The 18,504-nt window shown below is 39.6% G+C and overlaps 1 protein-coding gene across 4 annotated transcripts in view; it reads right to left on the reverse strand.

Annotated features, from left to right (window-relative positions):
- Nucleotides 1-18,504, reverse strand: part of trpm3 (transient receptor potential cation channel, subfamily M, member 3) — a 542,866-nt gene that overhangs the window by 63,827 nt on the left and 460,535 nt on the right. For all 4 annotated transcript variants that reach the window (XM_061980556.1, XM_061980560.1, XM_061980559.1 and 1 more), the window contains 2 exons: nt 12,722-13,014; nt 8,277-8,505 (listed from right to left, as the gene is read on the reverse strand). In XM_061980556.1, the coding sequence (XP_061836540.1) occupies nt 8,277-8,505; nt 12,722-13,014 (522 nt within the window). The remainder of the gene's footprint in view (nt 1-8,276; nt 8,506-12,721; nt 13,015-18,504) is intronic.

Here is an 18,504-nt window from a genome sequence, read left to right on the forward strand (position 1 = left end):
GTATGTTATGTTTATAAACTCAGGAAATATGTCCCTGGATACATGAGGACTTTGAAAATGATCAATGTATGATCCTGTAACTACGTACTTGGTATCGGATTGATACCCAAATTTGTGGTATCCTCCAAAACTAATGTAAAGTATCAAACAACAGAAGAATAAGTGATTATTACATTTTAACAGAAGTGTAGATAGAACATGTTAAAAGAGAAAGTAAGCAAATATTAACAGTAAATGAACAATTAGAAAAATAATTAATTTTCTACCACGTGTCCTTAATAATGTTGACAAAATAATAGAATGGAAAATGACACAATATGTTACTGCATATGTCAGCAGCTAAATTAGGAGCCTTTGTTTGTTTACTTACTACTAAAAGACAAGTTGTCTAGTAGGTTCACTATTTTATTTAAGGACTTAACTGCAAAAAGAAACATATGTTTAAGGTACCCTAAGATTTTTTGTTAAAATAAGGCCAATAATGCATTTTTTTGTGGTCCCCATTATTTAGAAAACTACCGAAAAGTATTTGTATTTAGTGTATTACATTCTGTAACTAGTGTTTGGATCCCACTGTACGCAATATCTGAAGAGGATGGGAAAAAGGATTTCACTGTGGTGTACTCTGCATGTGACAAATAAAACTTGAAAGTTGACACTTGAAAGTACCGAAAAGTATCAAAATAATTTTAGTACCAATACCGGTACCAAAATATTGGTATTGTTACAACACTACTGATCAGTGAATGTGATAGTCACATGATTTAAACTGTCATAAACAGTTTGCCATGAAAATACAGTATGCTTAAAAGACTTTAATGCACACTTAATGGTCAACCTAATGGACAAAAGAGAAGATGATAGATTGAAGTGTAATGGGGCTTTGCCGTAAGCGTTGTTGAGAATTGCTTTTATAGTGAATATTAACGGGGTTTTTTTTTTTTTTTGGAATGCACATACCCACTCGCTTAGACGCGTACTTAGCTTAAAGGGATTTTTGTAAGCGTCTGAACAAAATAACGCTGATCCATCGTTTTTCTTAATGGTCACTTGGTGCCAGCAGCAAGTTGTGGTATACCATGGAGATGCCACACCCTCTGAAACAGAAGATACACCACCACCTACTCAGTGGCCTAGTGGTTAGAGTGTACGCCCTGAGATCGGTAGGTTGTGAGTTCAAACCCTGGCCGAGTCATACCAAAGACTATAACAATGGTTTGGCACTCAGCATCAAGGGTTGGAATTGGGGGTTAAATCACCAAAAATGATTCCCGGGCGTGGCCACCGCTGCTGCCCACTGCTCCCCTCACCTCCCAGGCGGTGATCAAGAGTGATGGGTCAATAATTTCGCCACACCTAGTGTGTGTGACAACCATTGGTACTTTAACTTTAACTTGAACAAATACCAAAGAGATGGTCATTGTAGGAGACAGAGAGGGGAATATGCGCCCCTTGTGGTAAAAGGAGCTTCCTTCAAGTTCCTGGGAACATACACCTCAAAAGACCTCACATAGACGGTCAACACTGGCCAAAAAGGCACAACAGAGACTCCCCTTCCTTCATGTGCTGTGGAGGAGCCAACTTATCGGGCCACCATAGAGCCAGTGCTGATGGACTGTGTAATGTGTGGTTTGCTGCCTGCTCTGCTGCAGACAGGAAGGCCCTGCAGAGGGTGACCAGGACTGCGGAGAAGATCATCGGTCACCCTCTGCCCTCCCGAGAGGACAATGCTCGGTCACGGTTTACATTTTTTAAAACCCAACATTTTCCAAGATTTTCAATTTGAGGTTTTCATAAAGTGTAAGCCATAATCATCAAAGGCTTGAACTATCTAGAGTTGCATGTTAAAGCCTATGTCATATATTATTTTCACATTTTAAATATAATTGCTGGAATAAACGTTAAACCTTTGCACGATAAAAAAATAATATTTGGAGTTTCACCTGTATTCTGCTTATACATGAAGACAGACATTGCACACGTTATTTCGCTCAAATCCTAGGCAGAGAAACTCAATATGAAGGTGGTCTAATGTAAATGAGCCTGAATGTTAGTTGCTGGAATACTTTTTAACGCATTAACGCATGTGATTAATGAAGAAAATATGTGGCGTTATCATAAATGAAGGAAGAATAATCATAGTGTTTGTTTTGACCGCCAGAAGGTGGCGCTTTGCACAGGTAGTGATCATGTCACACGCCAGTGTGATGACAGAGTGGTTAAAGTTAAAGTTTAAGTACCAATGATTGTCACACACACACTAGGTGTGGTGAGATTATCCTCTGCATTTGACCCATCACCTTCACCCCCTGGGAGGTGAGGGGAGCAGTGAGCAGCAGCGGTGGTGATGGGTGTGCTCTGCGCCTTTCAAAACAAAGTCTGACAGAACTTTGGATAAAACTGATGTAATTTGTTTGTATTGCAGCGACAAACTTTCTTATCATCGACACACATCAAGTTTAAAACAGCATCTTTTAAAGCGAAACGTGAACGCAATAATGGCGCCGATAGCATGAATGCTACATGGACAACAAACTATGCTGGCGGAGTTTGCATCCGTTTACCACAGTTGATTTAAACAATGCCTTTTCTAAAAGGAACGCCACCGTGTGTAGGAAATGTAGCATCTGTGAAGACGTAGATACAAGATGTCCTTCATGTCGCCAACTAGCGTCGTACAAAAATTAGAGATCAGCGCGGTCATCTGAAAATGTAAATGAGCTTGTTTCTTGAAACAACTGGTTGAAGAGTAAATGCAGATGTGAATGATACACGATGTACATTTTTTATGGGTGTGTTTACTACATTATCTATTAATTATTTTTTTGGTATTTTCCTGTAGCAGTTTCATGTCTTCCTTTGAGCGACATTTCCCGCATCTACTTTGTTTTAGCAATCAAGAATATTTCAGTCGTTTTTATCCTTCTTTGTGGGCACATTGTTGATTGTCATGTCATGTTCGGATGTACATTGTGTACGCCGTCTTTGCTCCACAGCAAGTCTTTGCTGTCGTCCAGCATTCTGTTTTTGTTTACTTCGTAGCCAGTTCAGTTTTAGTTTAGTTCTGCATAGCCTTTCCTAAGCTTCAATGCCTTTTCTTAGGGGCACTCACCTTTTGTTTATTTTTGGTTTAAGCATTAGACACCTTTTTACCTGCACGTTGCCTCAACCTGTTTCCAACATCTACAAAGCAATTAGCTACTGGCTGTCACCTACTGATATGGAAGAGTATTACATCACTCTGCCGAGCTATAGACAGCACTGACACTCAACAACAACACATAATTACTCGTTTGCAAAAAATATTTTTAACCCAAATACAAACCCCGTTTCCATATGAGTTGGGAAATTGTGTTAGATGTAAATATAACCGGAATACAATGATTTGCAAATCATTTTCAACCCGTATTCAGTTGAATATGCTACAAAGACAACATATTTGATGTTCAAACTGATAAACTTTTTTTTTTTTTGCAAATAATAATTAACTTTAGAATTTATGTCAGCAACACGTGACAAAGAAGTTGGGAAAGGTGGCAATAAATACTGATAAAGTTGAGGAATGCTCATCAAACACTTATTTGGAACATCCCACAGGTGTGCAGGCTAATTGGGAACAGGTGGGTGCCATGATTGGGTATAAAAACAGCTTCCCAAAAAATGCTCAGTCTTTCACAAGAAAGGATGGGGCGAGATACACCCCTTTGTCCACAACTGCGTGAGCAAATAGTCAAACAGTTTAAGAACAACGTTTCTCAAAGTGCAATTGCAAGAAATTTAGGGATTTCAACATCTACGGTCCATAATATCATCAAAAGGTTCAGAGAATCTGGAGAAATCACTCCACGTAAGCGGCATGGCCGGAAACCAACCAAATGACCGTGACCTCCGATCTCTCAGACGGCACTGTATCAAAAACCGACATAAATCTCTAAAGGATATCACCACATGGGCTCAGAAACACTTCAGACAACCACTGTCACTAAATACAGTTGGTCGCTACATCTGTAAGTGCAAGTTAAAGCTCTACTATGAAAAGTGAAAGCCATTTATCAACAACATCCAGAAACGCCGCCGGCTTCTCTGGGTCCGAGATCATCTAAGATGGACTCATGCAAAGTGGAAAAGTGTTCTGTGGTCTGACGAGTCCACATTTCAAATTGTTTTTGGAAATATTCAACATCGTGTCATCCGGACCAAAGGGGAAGCGAACCATCCAGACTGTTATCGACGCAAAGTTCAAAAGCCAGCATCTGTGATGGTATGGGGGTGCATTAGTGCCCAAGGCATGGGTAACTTACACATCTGTGAAGGCACCATTAATGCTGAAAGGTACATACAGGTTTTGGAACAACATATGCTGCCATCTAAGCGCCGTCATTTTCATGGACACCCCTGATTATTTCAGCAAGACAATGCCAAGCCACATTCTGCACGTGTTACAACAGCGTGGCTTCGTAAAAAAAGAGTGTGGGTACTTTCCTGGCCCGCCTGCAGTCCAGACCTGTCTACCATCGAAAATGTGTGGCGCATTATGAAGCATGAAATACGACAGCGGAGACCCCGGACTGTTGAATGACTGAAGCTCTACATAAAACAAGAATGGGAAAGAATTCCACTTTCAAAGCTTCAACAATTAGTTTCCTCAGTTCCCAATCGTTTATTGAGTGTTGTTAAAAGAAAAGGTGATGTAACACAGTGGTGAACATGCCCTTTCCTAACTACTTTGGCATGTGTTGCAGCCATGAAATTCTAAGTTAATTATTATTTGCAAAAAATAAATAAATGTATGAGTTTGAACATCAAATATCTTGTCTTTGTAGTGCATTCAATTGAATATGGGTTGAAAAGGATTTGCAAATCATTGTATTCCGTTTATATTTACATCTAATACAATTTCCCAACTCATATGGAAACGGGGTTTGTAGATGGAATTAGATAATGGTTGAAAAACACTGATTTAACAAGTTATTGTTCCGTAATCTGTCTCCTTTAATGTTCTGTGCCCGGGAGACAATACAAACTCCAGTGCGTTGCCCTCCACATCAATCAAAAGCATCCAAAGAGTCTGTCCATTAAAATCAACGTTCTCATCTCAGTGATTCATAGTCCACTCACAGCCTGCAGTGACGATACCATGATGGGCTACAATGTTGGGAATAGATGCGAACAGTCCTTATGTGTCACGCATATTGTTGTGACATTATTTGGACAGTGTTATTTGCTGTATGTCATCCCGAGGGCATAAGATCTTGTTTGTTCAAATTGTGGCAACGCTCGCTGGCATTCCGTCTCGCGAGGCTCAGCGGTATCTAGCCTCGACCCAAACACGCTCCGCTGTCTCCAAAAGGTCAAGGAAGACTTAAAGCGCTCTGTGGGGAGAGGCTAACTTGTCTCACTCTCCATTTCGTGTGACCCGCCCCCCCCCCCCCCGCCCCCTGCTGAGTGGCCACCCGCCCACTGACGGCAGCCCCACATGCCAACTGGCAGTTATAAATGAGTGCAACCTCTCTAATCTACCCTAACCTCCCCGGCACATGAAGTCGGGAAATTACATTTTACTGAGAAAATACCTCACCCTCCCAAGTGTATTTTATCCGTGGGCAATATAGGCACTGTAAGAGAGCTGATTATTGAGCAGGCACTGACACATCTGACGCTGCTGTACGCTGAAAAATGTGTCCTAAAGGCTCGAGCCTAAAAGGTAGAATATGTGGGACACATTTTCAAGGTTTTTCTAGTAATTAAGGTCAGCTCCTCTGTTCCCGTTGGCTTCAGACGATGATTGGTAGACTTCAACCGACAAAAGTGATGGCGGATGTTTCTGGCTTCTGGGTGATCGGTCTCATTAATCCCTGAAGTGATGACTGAACTTTCACCCTCATGGGAATTCAATTGTCCATTATTGTTACCGTCATTATAAGAAAATAAATGAGAAAACATTTTTTAAGATAAAAAAAAAAAAAGATTGTGAAAGTTCAATGACAATGGCAAAAAATGCCCCTCTTAAAAAGAGTAAAAATCTACAGTATACCTGTACATACGTTGCCCGGATCATGTATTGTTCTTTTAGTTTTGACTACCTCACTTCTGTTTTCTGCACCCCTGGGTTTGTGTTTCAGTTGCCATGACTGCAGATTAGTTCCACCTGCCTCTGATTAGTGGTCGGGATTCTCACCTGCTCCTGGGCACTAATCAGAGCGCTATTTATTCCTGTTTCTTTCCACAATCAGTCTGGCTGCCTTGTTTTCATCACCCAACGGTTAACGACGGCTATAGCCTTGATTCCTGTTTGTATGCTAGCTTCCACGCTAGGCTCTTTCTTAGCTTTGCCAATCCTTATTTAAACTATAACCATTTTCTGACCGACTTAAAAATATTTTATAGTATAAATTCAATATGATCAGCAACATTAACTCAATATATGTAAAACACTTTAACCTACAAAATAAAAATAAATACATTAATTTGAGCTCATTTTGTTTTATTATTCAAATGAGGAAGTCAGGTTTATTAGCTACAATGAGCACCCTAGGAGGCCCACCCCACTCTTTGAATCATAATCCACTGATAAATTATTTAAAACAAAAAGTTTCTCAGTACTTCATATTGTTAAGTAGAAATTAGTTGATACACATTGGATGACCATTTGTCGGGGGTTAAGCCTCCCCCTGTCTTCAACTAGTTTCTAACTTAAATCAAGGGTCCTTGAATGCACCACAGTTATGTGCAATGAGATGCTAAAAGCGAAACGTATACGTAACTTTCTACTATGCTATCTAGAATTATTTCACCTTTCTTGTATGACCTCATCCTGGTTTCAAAATGGTGTGTGAATGCTTAAATTATAGTTAGTTGTTACTTTTCCAAAAAAGTAATTGAATTAGTAACAGAATTACTCTTTGATAAATGTAATTAATTATTTGTAAAAGTAATTGTTGTGTTTCTTTGAAAAAAAACTAAAATATCTGGCATATGTAGTTGAAAAACATTTCATGAAAGCAGAGTGTGGGTGTTGGCCACTAAAAGGCGGGAAGAGAGAGCCAGACAGAGCAGCATTAGCTCAGCTGTGTTTGTTAGCTCTTGTGGGACGGTAGCTCTGTTGAATCATTTTCCTGGATTATGTTACCTCTTGTGTATACAACAAAAAGCTACATGTGCTCAGATGGCTTTCTTATCTTCTTGTCCACAAACGAGGTATTGTAGGATCCCAAGCTTGTCACTTTAGTGGTTAGAGTGTCCGCCCTGAGATCGGTAGGTTGTGAGTTCAAACCCCGGCCGAGTCACACCAAAGACTATAAAAATGGGACCCATTACCTCCCTGCTTGGCACTCAGCATCAAGGGTTGGAATTGGGGGTTAAATCACCAAAAATGATTCCCGAGCGCGGCACCGCTCCTGCCCACTGCTCGCCTCACCTCCCAGGGGGTGAACAAGGGGATGGGTCAAATGCAAAAAAGAGGACACATTTCACCACACCTAGTGTGTGTGTTACAATCATTGGTACTTTAACTTTAACTTTAATCTATGATTTCTTGTTCATTATTCCCCCATACTAGTAGTGTGTGTATCAGTGTGTGTTCTTGCGTTTACTGTGTGATGTTGCTTCCATTTGATATCAAGTTCATTTTAGTGTAAAGCTGGTTGTTGCTTTCATGAGGAGTGATCAAAAATTAAAACAGAAGCTTGTGGATGGCTACCAAAAGTGCCTTATTGCAGTGAAACTTGCCAAGGGACATGTAACCAAATATTAACATTGCTGTATGTATACTCTTGACCCAGCAGATTTGGTCACATTTTCAGTAGACCCATAATAAATTAATAAAAGAACCAAACTTCTTGAATGTTTTTTGTGACCAACAAGTATGTGCTCCAATCACTCTATCACAAAAAAATAAGATTTGTAGAAATGATTGGAAACTCAAGACAGCCATGACATTATATTCTTTACAAGTGTATGTAAACTTTTGACCACGGCTGTACATTGTTCCATATAGAAAAAATTGCTTCAACATACAAAATGTTCCATTTACAAACCCTGTTCAAGAACCAATTAAGTTCGTAAATTACCGTTCCACTGGACAAATATTACCAAACAGCTTTGACTTGAAAAAAGTGCTTCAACATACAAAATGTTCCATTTACAAACCCTGTTCAAGAACCAATTAAGTTCGTAAATTACCGTTCCACTGGACAAATATTACCAAACAGCTTTGACTTGAAAAACAAAACATTACTCTAATATTCAAATCAATTCAAACTCCCCACTTGCTGTACCTTCAGTCCTGAGTTCTTGCGCATCCGCAGTCGTCCCATCCACATGTCGGTCAGCAGCATCTGGCTGCAGGTGTGCGCGATGAAATCTCGATGTTTGGCCGCTACCGCCAGCTGCAGGCAGGTGGCGTTGCTCCAGTTCTTCAGCTCATAAGTCAGGAGCTTCATGGCCATCTGCTCGTCCTGTTTATAGGACTGGTCCAGAAGTTCCACTGCCAGCTGGCCAAACTCTCTGGGAGACAGTATGCAGGACATAAACAGAAAGACATGAACAGAGGGAGCAGTGCGCCTTGTGCTCAACATGTAAGGATTACATGAACCTGGTCCAGGCATCCCTGGCCATCTGCTGGAAAGTCTAAATTAGATTTGCACATGGACACTTCCAATTTGAAATGGCTGGAGTGGATACACGCACACGTATTCTATTGTACGACATCGGTGTTCGCTGTATTGTGGTGCTACCTTAGTTACAAACGATCTTAAATAAACGGTGGCGATTTCTACACCACACACTTTTTTTGACAAACTAAAACCACACTAATAAAGATTGTAATGCTGTTTAAGTGTACCCAATACAACTTCCTTAGAATTTATGTAGTAATTTGTGTTGTCCCGATACCAAAAAAATATTTCAACACTTTTCAATACTTTTCACAAAAAATTGCATTATTGGCTTTATTTTAACAAAAAATCTTAGGGTATATTAAACATATGTTTCTTATTGCAAGTTTTTCCTTAAATAAAATAGTGAACACACAAGACAACTTGTCTTTTATTAGTAAGTAAACAAACAAAGGCTCCTAATTTAGCTGCTGACATATGCAGTAACATATTGTATCATTTATCCATCCATCCATCCATTTTCTGCCGCTTGTCCCTTTCGGGGTCACGGGAGGTGTTGGAGCCTATCTCAGCTGCATTCGGGCGGAAGGCAGTGTACACCCTGGACAAGTCGCCAACTCATCGCAGGGCCAACACAGATAGACAGACAACATTCACAGTCACATTCACACAATAGGGCCAATTTAGTGTTGCCAATCAACCTATCCCCAGGTGCATGTCTTTGGAAGTGGGTGGAAGCCGGAGTGCCCGGAGGGAACCCACGCAGTCACGGGGAGAACATGCAAACTCCACACAGAAAGTTCCAGAGCCCGGGATTGAACTCAGGACCTTCATATCGTGAGACATACTTGCCAACCTTAAGACCTCCGATTTCGGGAGGTGGGGGGAGGGGGTAGGGGGTGGGCGTGGTCGGGGTGGGACGGGGGCATGGTTGGGGGCGTGATTGGGGGCGTGGCTAAAAGGGGAGGAGTATATTTACAGCTAGAATTCACCAAGTCAAGTATTTCATATATATATATATATATATATATATATATATATATATATATTTATGTTATTATATATTTATGTATATATATATATATATATATATTTATTTATTTATTTTATTATATATATATATATATATATATATATATATATATATATATATATATATATATATATATATATATATATATATATATATATATATATATAATAATTACTTGAATTTCAGTGTTCATTTATTTACACATATACACACACATAACACTCATCTACTCATTGTTGAGTTAAGGGTTGAATTGCCCATCCTTGTTCTATTCTCTGTCACTATTTTTCGAACCATGCTGAACACCCTCTCTGATGATGCATTGATGTGTGGCACGCACAAAAGTGCTTTCATCAAATGCACTAGATGGCAGTATTGTCCTGTTTAAGAGTGTCACAACATTGCTGTTCACGGCAGACGAACTGCTTTACGGTAGACAAAAACGTGACTGCTGTTGTTGTGTGTTGTTGCCGCGCTGGGAGGACGTTAATGAAACTGCCTAACAATAAACCCACATAAGAAACCAAGAACTCGCCCTCCATCATTCTACAGTTATAACATGATTGGGCAGGTATGCTGTTTATATTGTGGGTTAGCGGACTCAGGTCCTCATGGACCTGAGTTCGCCTGAATTTCGGGAGATTTTCGGGAGAAAATTTGTCCCGGGAGGTTTTCGGGAGAGGCGCTGAATTTCGGAAGTCTCCCGGAAAATCCGGGAGGGTTGGCAAGTATGATTGTGAGGCACATGCCCTAACCCCTGTTCCACACCGTGCTGCCTGTATCATTAATCATTCTATTATTTGGTCAACATTATTAAGGACAAGTGGTAGAAAATGAATTATTAATCTACTTGTTCATTTACTGTTAATATCTGCTTACTATTTCTTTTAGCATGTTCTGTCTACACTTCTGTTAAAATGTAATAATCACTTATTCTTCTGTTGTTTGATACTTTACGTTAGTTTTGGATGATACCACAAATTTGGGTATCAATCCGATACCAAGTAGTTACAGGATCATACATTGGTCATATTCAAAGTCCTCATGTGTACAGGGACATATTTCCTGAGTTTATAAACATAATACACATTTAAAAAAACCCAAAGATGTTCTGATGCCAAAAAATATCGATGTAATCATAGTAGTACCGACTAGATACGCTCCTGTACTTGATATCATTACAGTGGTTGTTAGGTGTACCGTAGATCCACTAATAGCGTTTGTTTACATTTTGACGCCAGTGAGCTACGGTGTGTAGTGAAGCATGTTTAGCTATTCCTCGTCCTGCAGGGATGATACTTGTAAGAAACGTACTTTATTTGTCACCATGGAGGCGAGGATTAGTGATTTAGAAGTAGCTAAAATACTGCCGACTGGGGCTGGACTTTAGCCGCAAGCTAGCTAGCAATGTCTTAAAGCACCTCTTCCTGAGGGCGTTTCAGTGTTATAACTTCACCTTTATTTGTACTTTTTAAGCCAAAATGCGACTGTTCTCCCTTTTCTGTCTACACACTGTGTCTGCTTGTAAGTACTCCGTGATTGTGCGCTGCCGAACATGCTCCTCTGCTCGTAAACAGGGGTGGCCTAAACGCTGTATTTTTTAAATTGGAATTGAAATAAAGAATCGCAATTTGAATGTGAATACATTTTTTTTTTCTGGCACAACGACTAAAAGGAAGTAATATAAGCTTGTAACTATCTTATTAGCTAGCTAACTAAAGAGGTTGCTAGCTAGAAGGGAAGCTCATCGAAACGACTCACAATTAAATTCCTTTCAGATTCTAGATTCAACACGATTCTTGCAATATTATATTTAGTGTATACATTAAAGTAAAACCTTTTCAAAACTGGTTACATCATCATCCACGAAACACGCAGCAAGTAAGCGCGGATATGGCCTAAATGACATCTTTTTAAGAATATATTCTCGATTCAACCCGATTCTTCGCAAACTAGCAAAGCTAGTTTGTTAGTTAGCTAGCTAGCTGGATACAGTCGCGATCAAAGCTTTACATACACTTGTAAAGAACATAATGTCATGGCTGTCGTGACTTTCCAATAAATTCTACAACTCTTATTTTTTTGTGAGAGTGATTGGAGCACATACTCGTTGGTCACAAAAAACATTCATGAAGTTTGGTTCTTTTATGAATTTATTATGAGTCTACTGAAAATGTGACCAAATCTGCTGGGTCAAAAGTATACATACAGCAATGTTAATATTTGCTTACATGTCCCTTGGCAAGTTTCACTGCAATAAGGCGCTTTTGGTAGCCATCCACAAACTTCTGGTTGAATTTTTGACCACTCCTCTTAAAAAAATTGGTGCAGTTCAGCTAAATGTGTTGGTTTTCTGACATGGACTTGTTTCTTCAGCATTGTCCACACGTTTAAGTCAGGACTTTGGGAAAGCCTTTCTAAAATTGTATTCTAATTTTCATTGTTCCATTTCCTCTCTGTAAAGCACCAGTTCCATTGGCAGCAAAACAGGCCCAGAGCATAATACTACCACCACCATGCTTGACGGTAGGAATGGTGTTCCTGGGATTAAAGGCCTCACTTTTTCTCCTCCAAACATATTGCTGGGTATTGTGGCCAAACAGCTCAATTTTTGTTTCATCTGACCACAGAACTTTCCTCCAGAAGGTTTTATCTTTGTCCATGTAATACTTTTGACCCAGCAGATTTGGTCACATTTTCAGTAGACCATAATAAATTAATTAAAGAACCAAACTTCATGAATGTTTTTTGTGACCAACAAGTATGTGCTCCAATCACTCTATCACAAAAAAACAAGAGTTGTAGAAATTATTGGAAACTTAAGACAACCATGACATTATGTTCTTTCCAACTTTTGATCACGACTGTATATCCTACCGCAAAATGTCCTCTAAATTAACAGTTATTTCTGTAAGCAGAATGTCCGCCCCCAGATGATTACCATCGTCTCCAATGCACGTCCTTAAATAACGATGATGCATGTCATTAGATTTCTGTATGTATGTCACTTCTATCCCCCGGGAGCTGGGTAAAATCGGAACCGGGTCATTTTGCCAGGAAAACGCGTGCCCACCTGGAGTTGTGGTTGAGCTCCTGCGAGATGTCGTCCACCATGTCATTCTCGGACGCTTCGTGGGCCATGGCCTTGCACAGTTTGCACGCGACCAGGGCCTTGGCCATGGCCTCTTCGCCGTGCTGCCAGAAGAACAGCGCCATCTTCTGGCGCTTCATCAGCACGGCCCACACCATCAGCTCGTGGAAGGGGAAAGGGAAGTGGTTGATTTCTGGGTCGTCCAGATCGATGTCCACCTCCTCCTCTCTCTTGCGCGTGGTTTTCTGGCGGCCCCTTCGAATCGGCATGTCGTCCTGGTGGTAATCCGTGACATATGACAGGGGGAGGAAACAAAAATAGACAGCTATGTAGATTCCTATGACGATGGATAATGTTCATTACCATACATCAGTGCGGTCGACGTAGCCATCCTCACGGTTACGTTACAAAATACAGTATGTTCCATTTTGTCCTTGAGAGGAATTGCACTTTTTGAGGGGAAATTTTGCTTATCATTCACAATCCTTATGAGAGACAAGAACACTACTTTTTTCCCCCCACGCTTTGAATCCTGCGGCATATAAAACGGTGCGGACAGTTTATGTTTGTTTTTTTTTGCTGACGGCCATGAAGCAAATAGTTTTCATTAATGATGTGCAAAGACACTGAAATGTTGTGATTGTTTGTGCTATGTGGCGCCATCTTCTGGACAAGTTAGCTCATGGCAGGTTCTGCCGGGGGAATGTCTACATACGGCGTTTCCCGTTTAGTGCAAATGCCGTTCCGTCTTTTAACCATCCATAGCGTTTCTACTCGTATGGATTTTTTTTCCTTCATCACTCCAAGCAACGTTTGTAGGATTTACGGCTTATGTAATGGTGCGTTCCGTAGTCCGGAAAATATGGTACTTTTAGCAGCACATTGAGCTAACTAGCTTATGCTACTATATTGACGCAATGAGCTGCTGCATCGCCTCTGAGTTGGTGAAAGTTAATTATGGAATATAAGACATAGAAGGTTGTGGACATAAACCGCGAAGTTGGTGAACTTGGACTAGACCCAAGGATGACGAAAAAGACGCTCGCTTGCGGCACCTTTTTGATTCTTCATCTAAACGGGAAGATGCAGACATCCTAATAGTCGGCATACCAGTGAGAGCAGACATTGTAAAGTAGGTGATTATTTTATTATGTTTGTTGTCTCTCGCAAAGTCTGCTGTGAGTTGGTATTGAAGGAAATAATGAACGTTGTGATGAGTCTAGTCCGGGGGTCAGCAACCCGCGGCTCTTTAGTGCCGCCCTAGTGGCTCCCTGGAGCATTTTTTTTAAATAATTGAAAATGGAAAAAGATGGGGGAAAATATTTATTTTTGTTTTAGTAGGTTTTTTGTTTGATGACAAACATGACACACACCTTGTGAGAAAGCCCACTGTTTAATATATTTGTGTTTACACTTCACTGATGAGAGTATTTGGTGAACATCGTTTTGTCCTACTAATTTTGGCGGTTCTTGAACTCACCATAGTGTGGGCAGTGACGCAACAGTTTGTTTACATGTAAAATCTTCCACTCCTTTGTCTCATTTTGTCCACCAAACGTTTTAAGCTGTGCGTGAATGCAGAAAGGTGAGCTTTGTTGATGTTATTGACTTGTTGGGGCGCTAATCAAGCATATTTGGTCAGTGCATGACTGCAAGCTAATCAATGCTAACATGCTATTTAGGCTAGCAGTATGTACATATTGCATCACTAGGCCTCATTTGTAGGTATATTTGCGCTCATTTAATATCCTTTACTTTTATCCTCTTTGTATTTAATTTAGTTTTGCATGTCTCATGACATATTATCTGTATGTAATATTGGCTGCATTTCAGATAGTTGTTTGTGTACCATGTTGTTCCAGACCACAGAAAACATTACCTAGCTTGCCAAAGATTGTAATAAATCTAATAAAAGAAGACAGCCTGCAGTTTCCTTTAACTTGGACACACACATCTATACTTTTGGCCATTAAAAGACAGTAATTTCCAGGAGCTATCTCACCTGCTGAGTAGTCTGTGATTTACTAATGCTTTCTATTGTTGTAAAAATGTGTAGAATAAATAATACATTTCAACATTTCTGTCAACGAAGATTTGCGTCAGCCTGCGACACATAGTCATTTTGATAGTAGGCTATTATAGCTAATATAGACACTTACGTCATGTGTTGCCTACCTTATAAGACTTATAGACGGCTTTTCATTTTTGGCGGCTCCAGACAGATTTTTTTGGGTATTTTTGGTCCACTATGGCTCTTTCAACGTTTTGGGTTGCCGACCCCGGTCTACTCGTATGCTTAAAAAATAACCAAAATATGTGAATGTTACATCTTAATATGAATGCATTACAAAACCATGGAAGTTATGTGTTGTTGTTTTTTTTAGAGTGGCTCCATTGTTAGCTGACTTTTGCTTACTTTTATTTACGAGTTAGAATACATCAAAAAAGAAAACCATGTGTTCTTGTCCAACATAAGGATTGTGAATGATTGGCAAAATTACCAAAAAAAGTGAATATAGATTTTTTTTTACCTTTTAGAATGCAGAATAAAACAATTAAGGATGCAATCTAAATTCCTTTCCTCGTGTTGGCAAAAATAAAAAAAGCTTCTTATTGTTCCGAGATGCACCCCCTGTCCCTGGAGAGATGACACGGTATCGGGTCATCATGGAGGTATTGATTGGTTAATCATTTCGTTGGAGTGCTACTGATGGTTGGTCAATTTCAGACGTCTGACAGCGAGCTACGATGCGCTCGCTCGGAGACGGGCGCGGGTGAAGAAATATGTCAGCGCACTGCAGGAGGTTGCTCCGTTCTCGCAGCGAGCCAAATGTGACGGATCATGTGAGGCGTGATTGATAACGAGGAGACATTTACAGGCAAAAAAAAAAAAAGAAAAAAGAAATACTCGGACAGGAAAACAGATGGCAAATTTGCTAAAAGGTCATGCGATTGACACACAACTGCAGAAAGTGCACAGTGGAACTCCACGTCGGGTCGTTGCTCACTCAGTCAGTGCAACTGTGAGCTCAGACCAATTACGTTCTCACAAGAATTTAGTAGAAAATCATACAAACTAATATGGAATGGACTATTTTCCATGCAACCTATATCCCAGACTCTCCCAACATGGCCGACGTTTTATACCGAAATAGCTAGTTTGCCACGAGATCGAATCCGAGTTACAGTAGGAAGGGCATTCATATGGCCCCATTCGTCACGTTCTACCTGACACATGAAACGTGACGAATTGGAGGGGTAGGGGGGGTGCACTACCTACTTTGGCCGCCAGATGGCAGTAGAGTGTTGAATATCTTAAAATATGTTTTTGTGGCAATTCCACAGCGTCAGTTGCTATGTAGAGTGGCGCTTTCCATCGTTTTCAGCGGACTGCATTGCAAAAATGGGGCCATATTGATACCTTCCCTACAATATAGTAAGTAATGGATTAAAAACATATTGTGTTGATTATAAAATGTTAGTTTTTCTCTCGAAAAAAACGTTTACTTGCCAAGTGGCTTCTCTCCAATTGGGGGCCAAATGGGACAAAATTTGATAAATTAATCTTTAAATAACTACTTAAATATGTTATTAATGTTTTTAACGTAAAATGACATTTACTTATTTAAATATTGATTTCACTATTTCAAAAATCATTATTCCACGATTTAAATAATTGACATCAATATTTAATTATGTAATGCTTCATTTAATGATTTAAATATTAAATGACACATCTAAGTCATTATTTAAATATTTATTTATTACATTTTGCCGCATTTTGGCCCCTGTCAGCACAGCATGAATTTCGTTGATCCCTCAAACTCAGTCTTCAAAGTCAGTGGGCAGTTCCTAACACCTGATTAGTTACTCGCCACTTCCACTTGCAATGATTGGACTAGATTCGTGTAAGCCCCGCCCACTGACTGAGACAGGTGAGTTTGACGGATAATATCAATTAATTTAAGTATTGACTTGGGCCAAGTGGGACAACTAAATGAATACATCTTTAAATAATTAGTTACATGTGTAATCAATTAAATCATTGAATGAATTATTAAATGAATAATTCATTGTGAAATCATTAAATAATGAGATAATAAAATCATGACATAGTAATATCAATAATTGATTAAATGATTAATGGAATTTTGCATTAATGAATGACACAATATTAACAAATTCCAATTATAAATGATTAATGACACATTTAAATATTATTTCACTGTAATGAAGCTAGCGTCGTTAGCATTAGCTAATATGCTAACACGTTTACGAGTGTCTGTGTTAGTATTATTAACTTACAATGGCATTTTTTTCGTATTGTTTCAGTTTCACAAATTCCTCAGTAAATTCACCAAAACGTCACCGTGGAGTTATTGAGTCTGTTTAACTGTTAGGAGAGCTATCTTACGCAGCTAGTGGGTCCACGGCGATGACTTCTGTTTTGTTTGATCAGCCGTTTTACTGAAATGTTGTGTTATTGTTTGTGCTATGGTGCCATCTTCTGGACAAGTTAGCTCATTGCAGGTGCTGCTGAGGGAATGTCTACATACTGTACATGTTTCAGTTTCACAAATTCCTCAGTAAATTCACCAAAACGTCACCGTGGAGTTATATATTTGTGCGTGCTATCGTAATGTAATGAAGCTAGCGTCGTTAGCATTAGCTAATGTGCCAACACGTCTACGAGTGTCTGTTTTAGTATTATTAACATACATTCTTTCTGTGTTGTTTCATAAATTCACCAAAACGTCACCGTGGAGTTATTGAGTCTGTTTAGCTGATTGGAGAGTGAGCTTCCGCAGCTAGTGGGTCCACGGCGAAAACTTCTGTTTTGTTTGATCGTTTTACTGCTGTGTTACAGACGTCTTTTGAACACAATTAAGGTATGTAAATAAACATTTACAAAATCTTTCTGCGTAAATAAGTCATTTCACACTGTTTATATCTGCGGTTTATAGTCCAGTGCGGCTTATATACGGATTTTTTTTCCCCCCGGTAACACTTTAGTATGAAGAACATATACTGTATCACCATTAATTAGTTGCTTATTAACATAGGGTTGGGGTTAGGGAAGATTTAGTTAATAGGGACGGCGTGGCGCAGTGGAAGAATGGCCGTGCGCGGCCCAAGGGTCCCTGGTTCAATCCCCACCTAGTACCAACCTCGTCATGTCCGTTGTGTCCTGAGCAAGACACTTCACCCTTGCTCCTGATGGGTGCTGGTTAGCGCCTTGCATGGCAGCTCCCTCCATCAGTGTGTGAATGTGTGTGTGAATGGGTAAATGTGGAAGTAGTGTCAAAGCGCTTTGAGTACCTTGAAGGTAGAAAAGCGCTATACAAGTACAACCCATTCATCATTTATCATTTATTAATGGCTTACTGGTTGTATAATAAGGCCATGCAGAATAAGGCATCAATAAGTACTTAATAATGACTAATTTAGAGCCAATATGTTACTAATTTGCATGTTAATAAGCAACTAATTAATATATATGTTCCCCATACTAAAGTGTTACCTTTTTTTATTCTAAAATCTACTTCGTCAACCAGCTTTGCTTGTGTTTTCAAGTTTGCAAATGTTTTAATAGAATAATTTTCCTGTCAAATTCTGGTTTGTGAATTGCCTGACCATAAACTTTTAGTGGTTCCATCTAAAAAAAAAAAAATCAATATTTCGTATGAAATCCTACTAATCTCTCGTGAGATCTGGCTCTTCAGACGTGTATTACAGTGGGACTCATAACTACACTGTCCAGAGCA

This window comes from Nerophis lumbriciformis, linkage group LG20, assembly GCF_033978685.3.
Source record: "Nerophis lumbriciformis linkage group LG20, RoL_Nlum_v2.1, whole genome shotgun sequence".
Classification (NCBI taxonomy): domain Eukaryota; kingdom Metazoa; phylum Chordata; class Actinopteri; order Syngnathiformes; family Syngnathidae; genus Nerophis; species Nerophis lumbriciformis.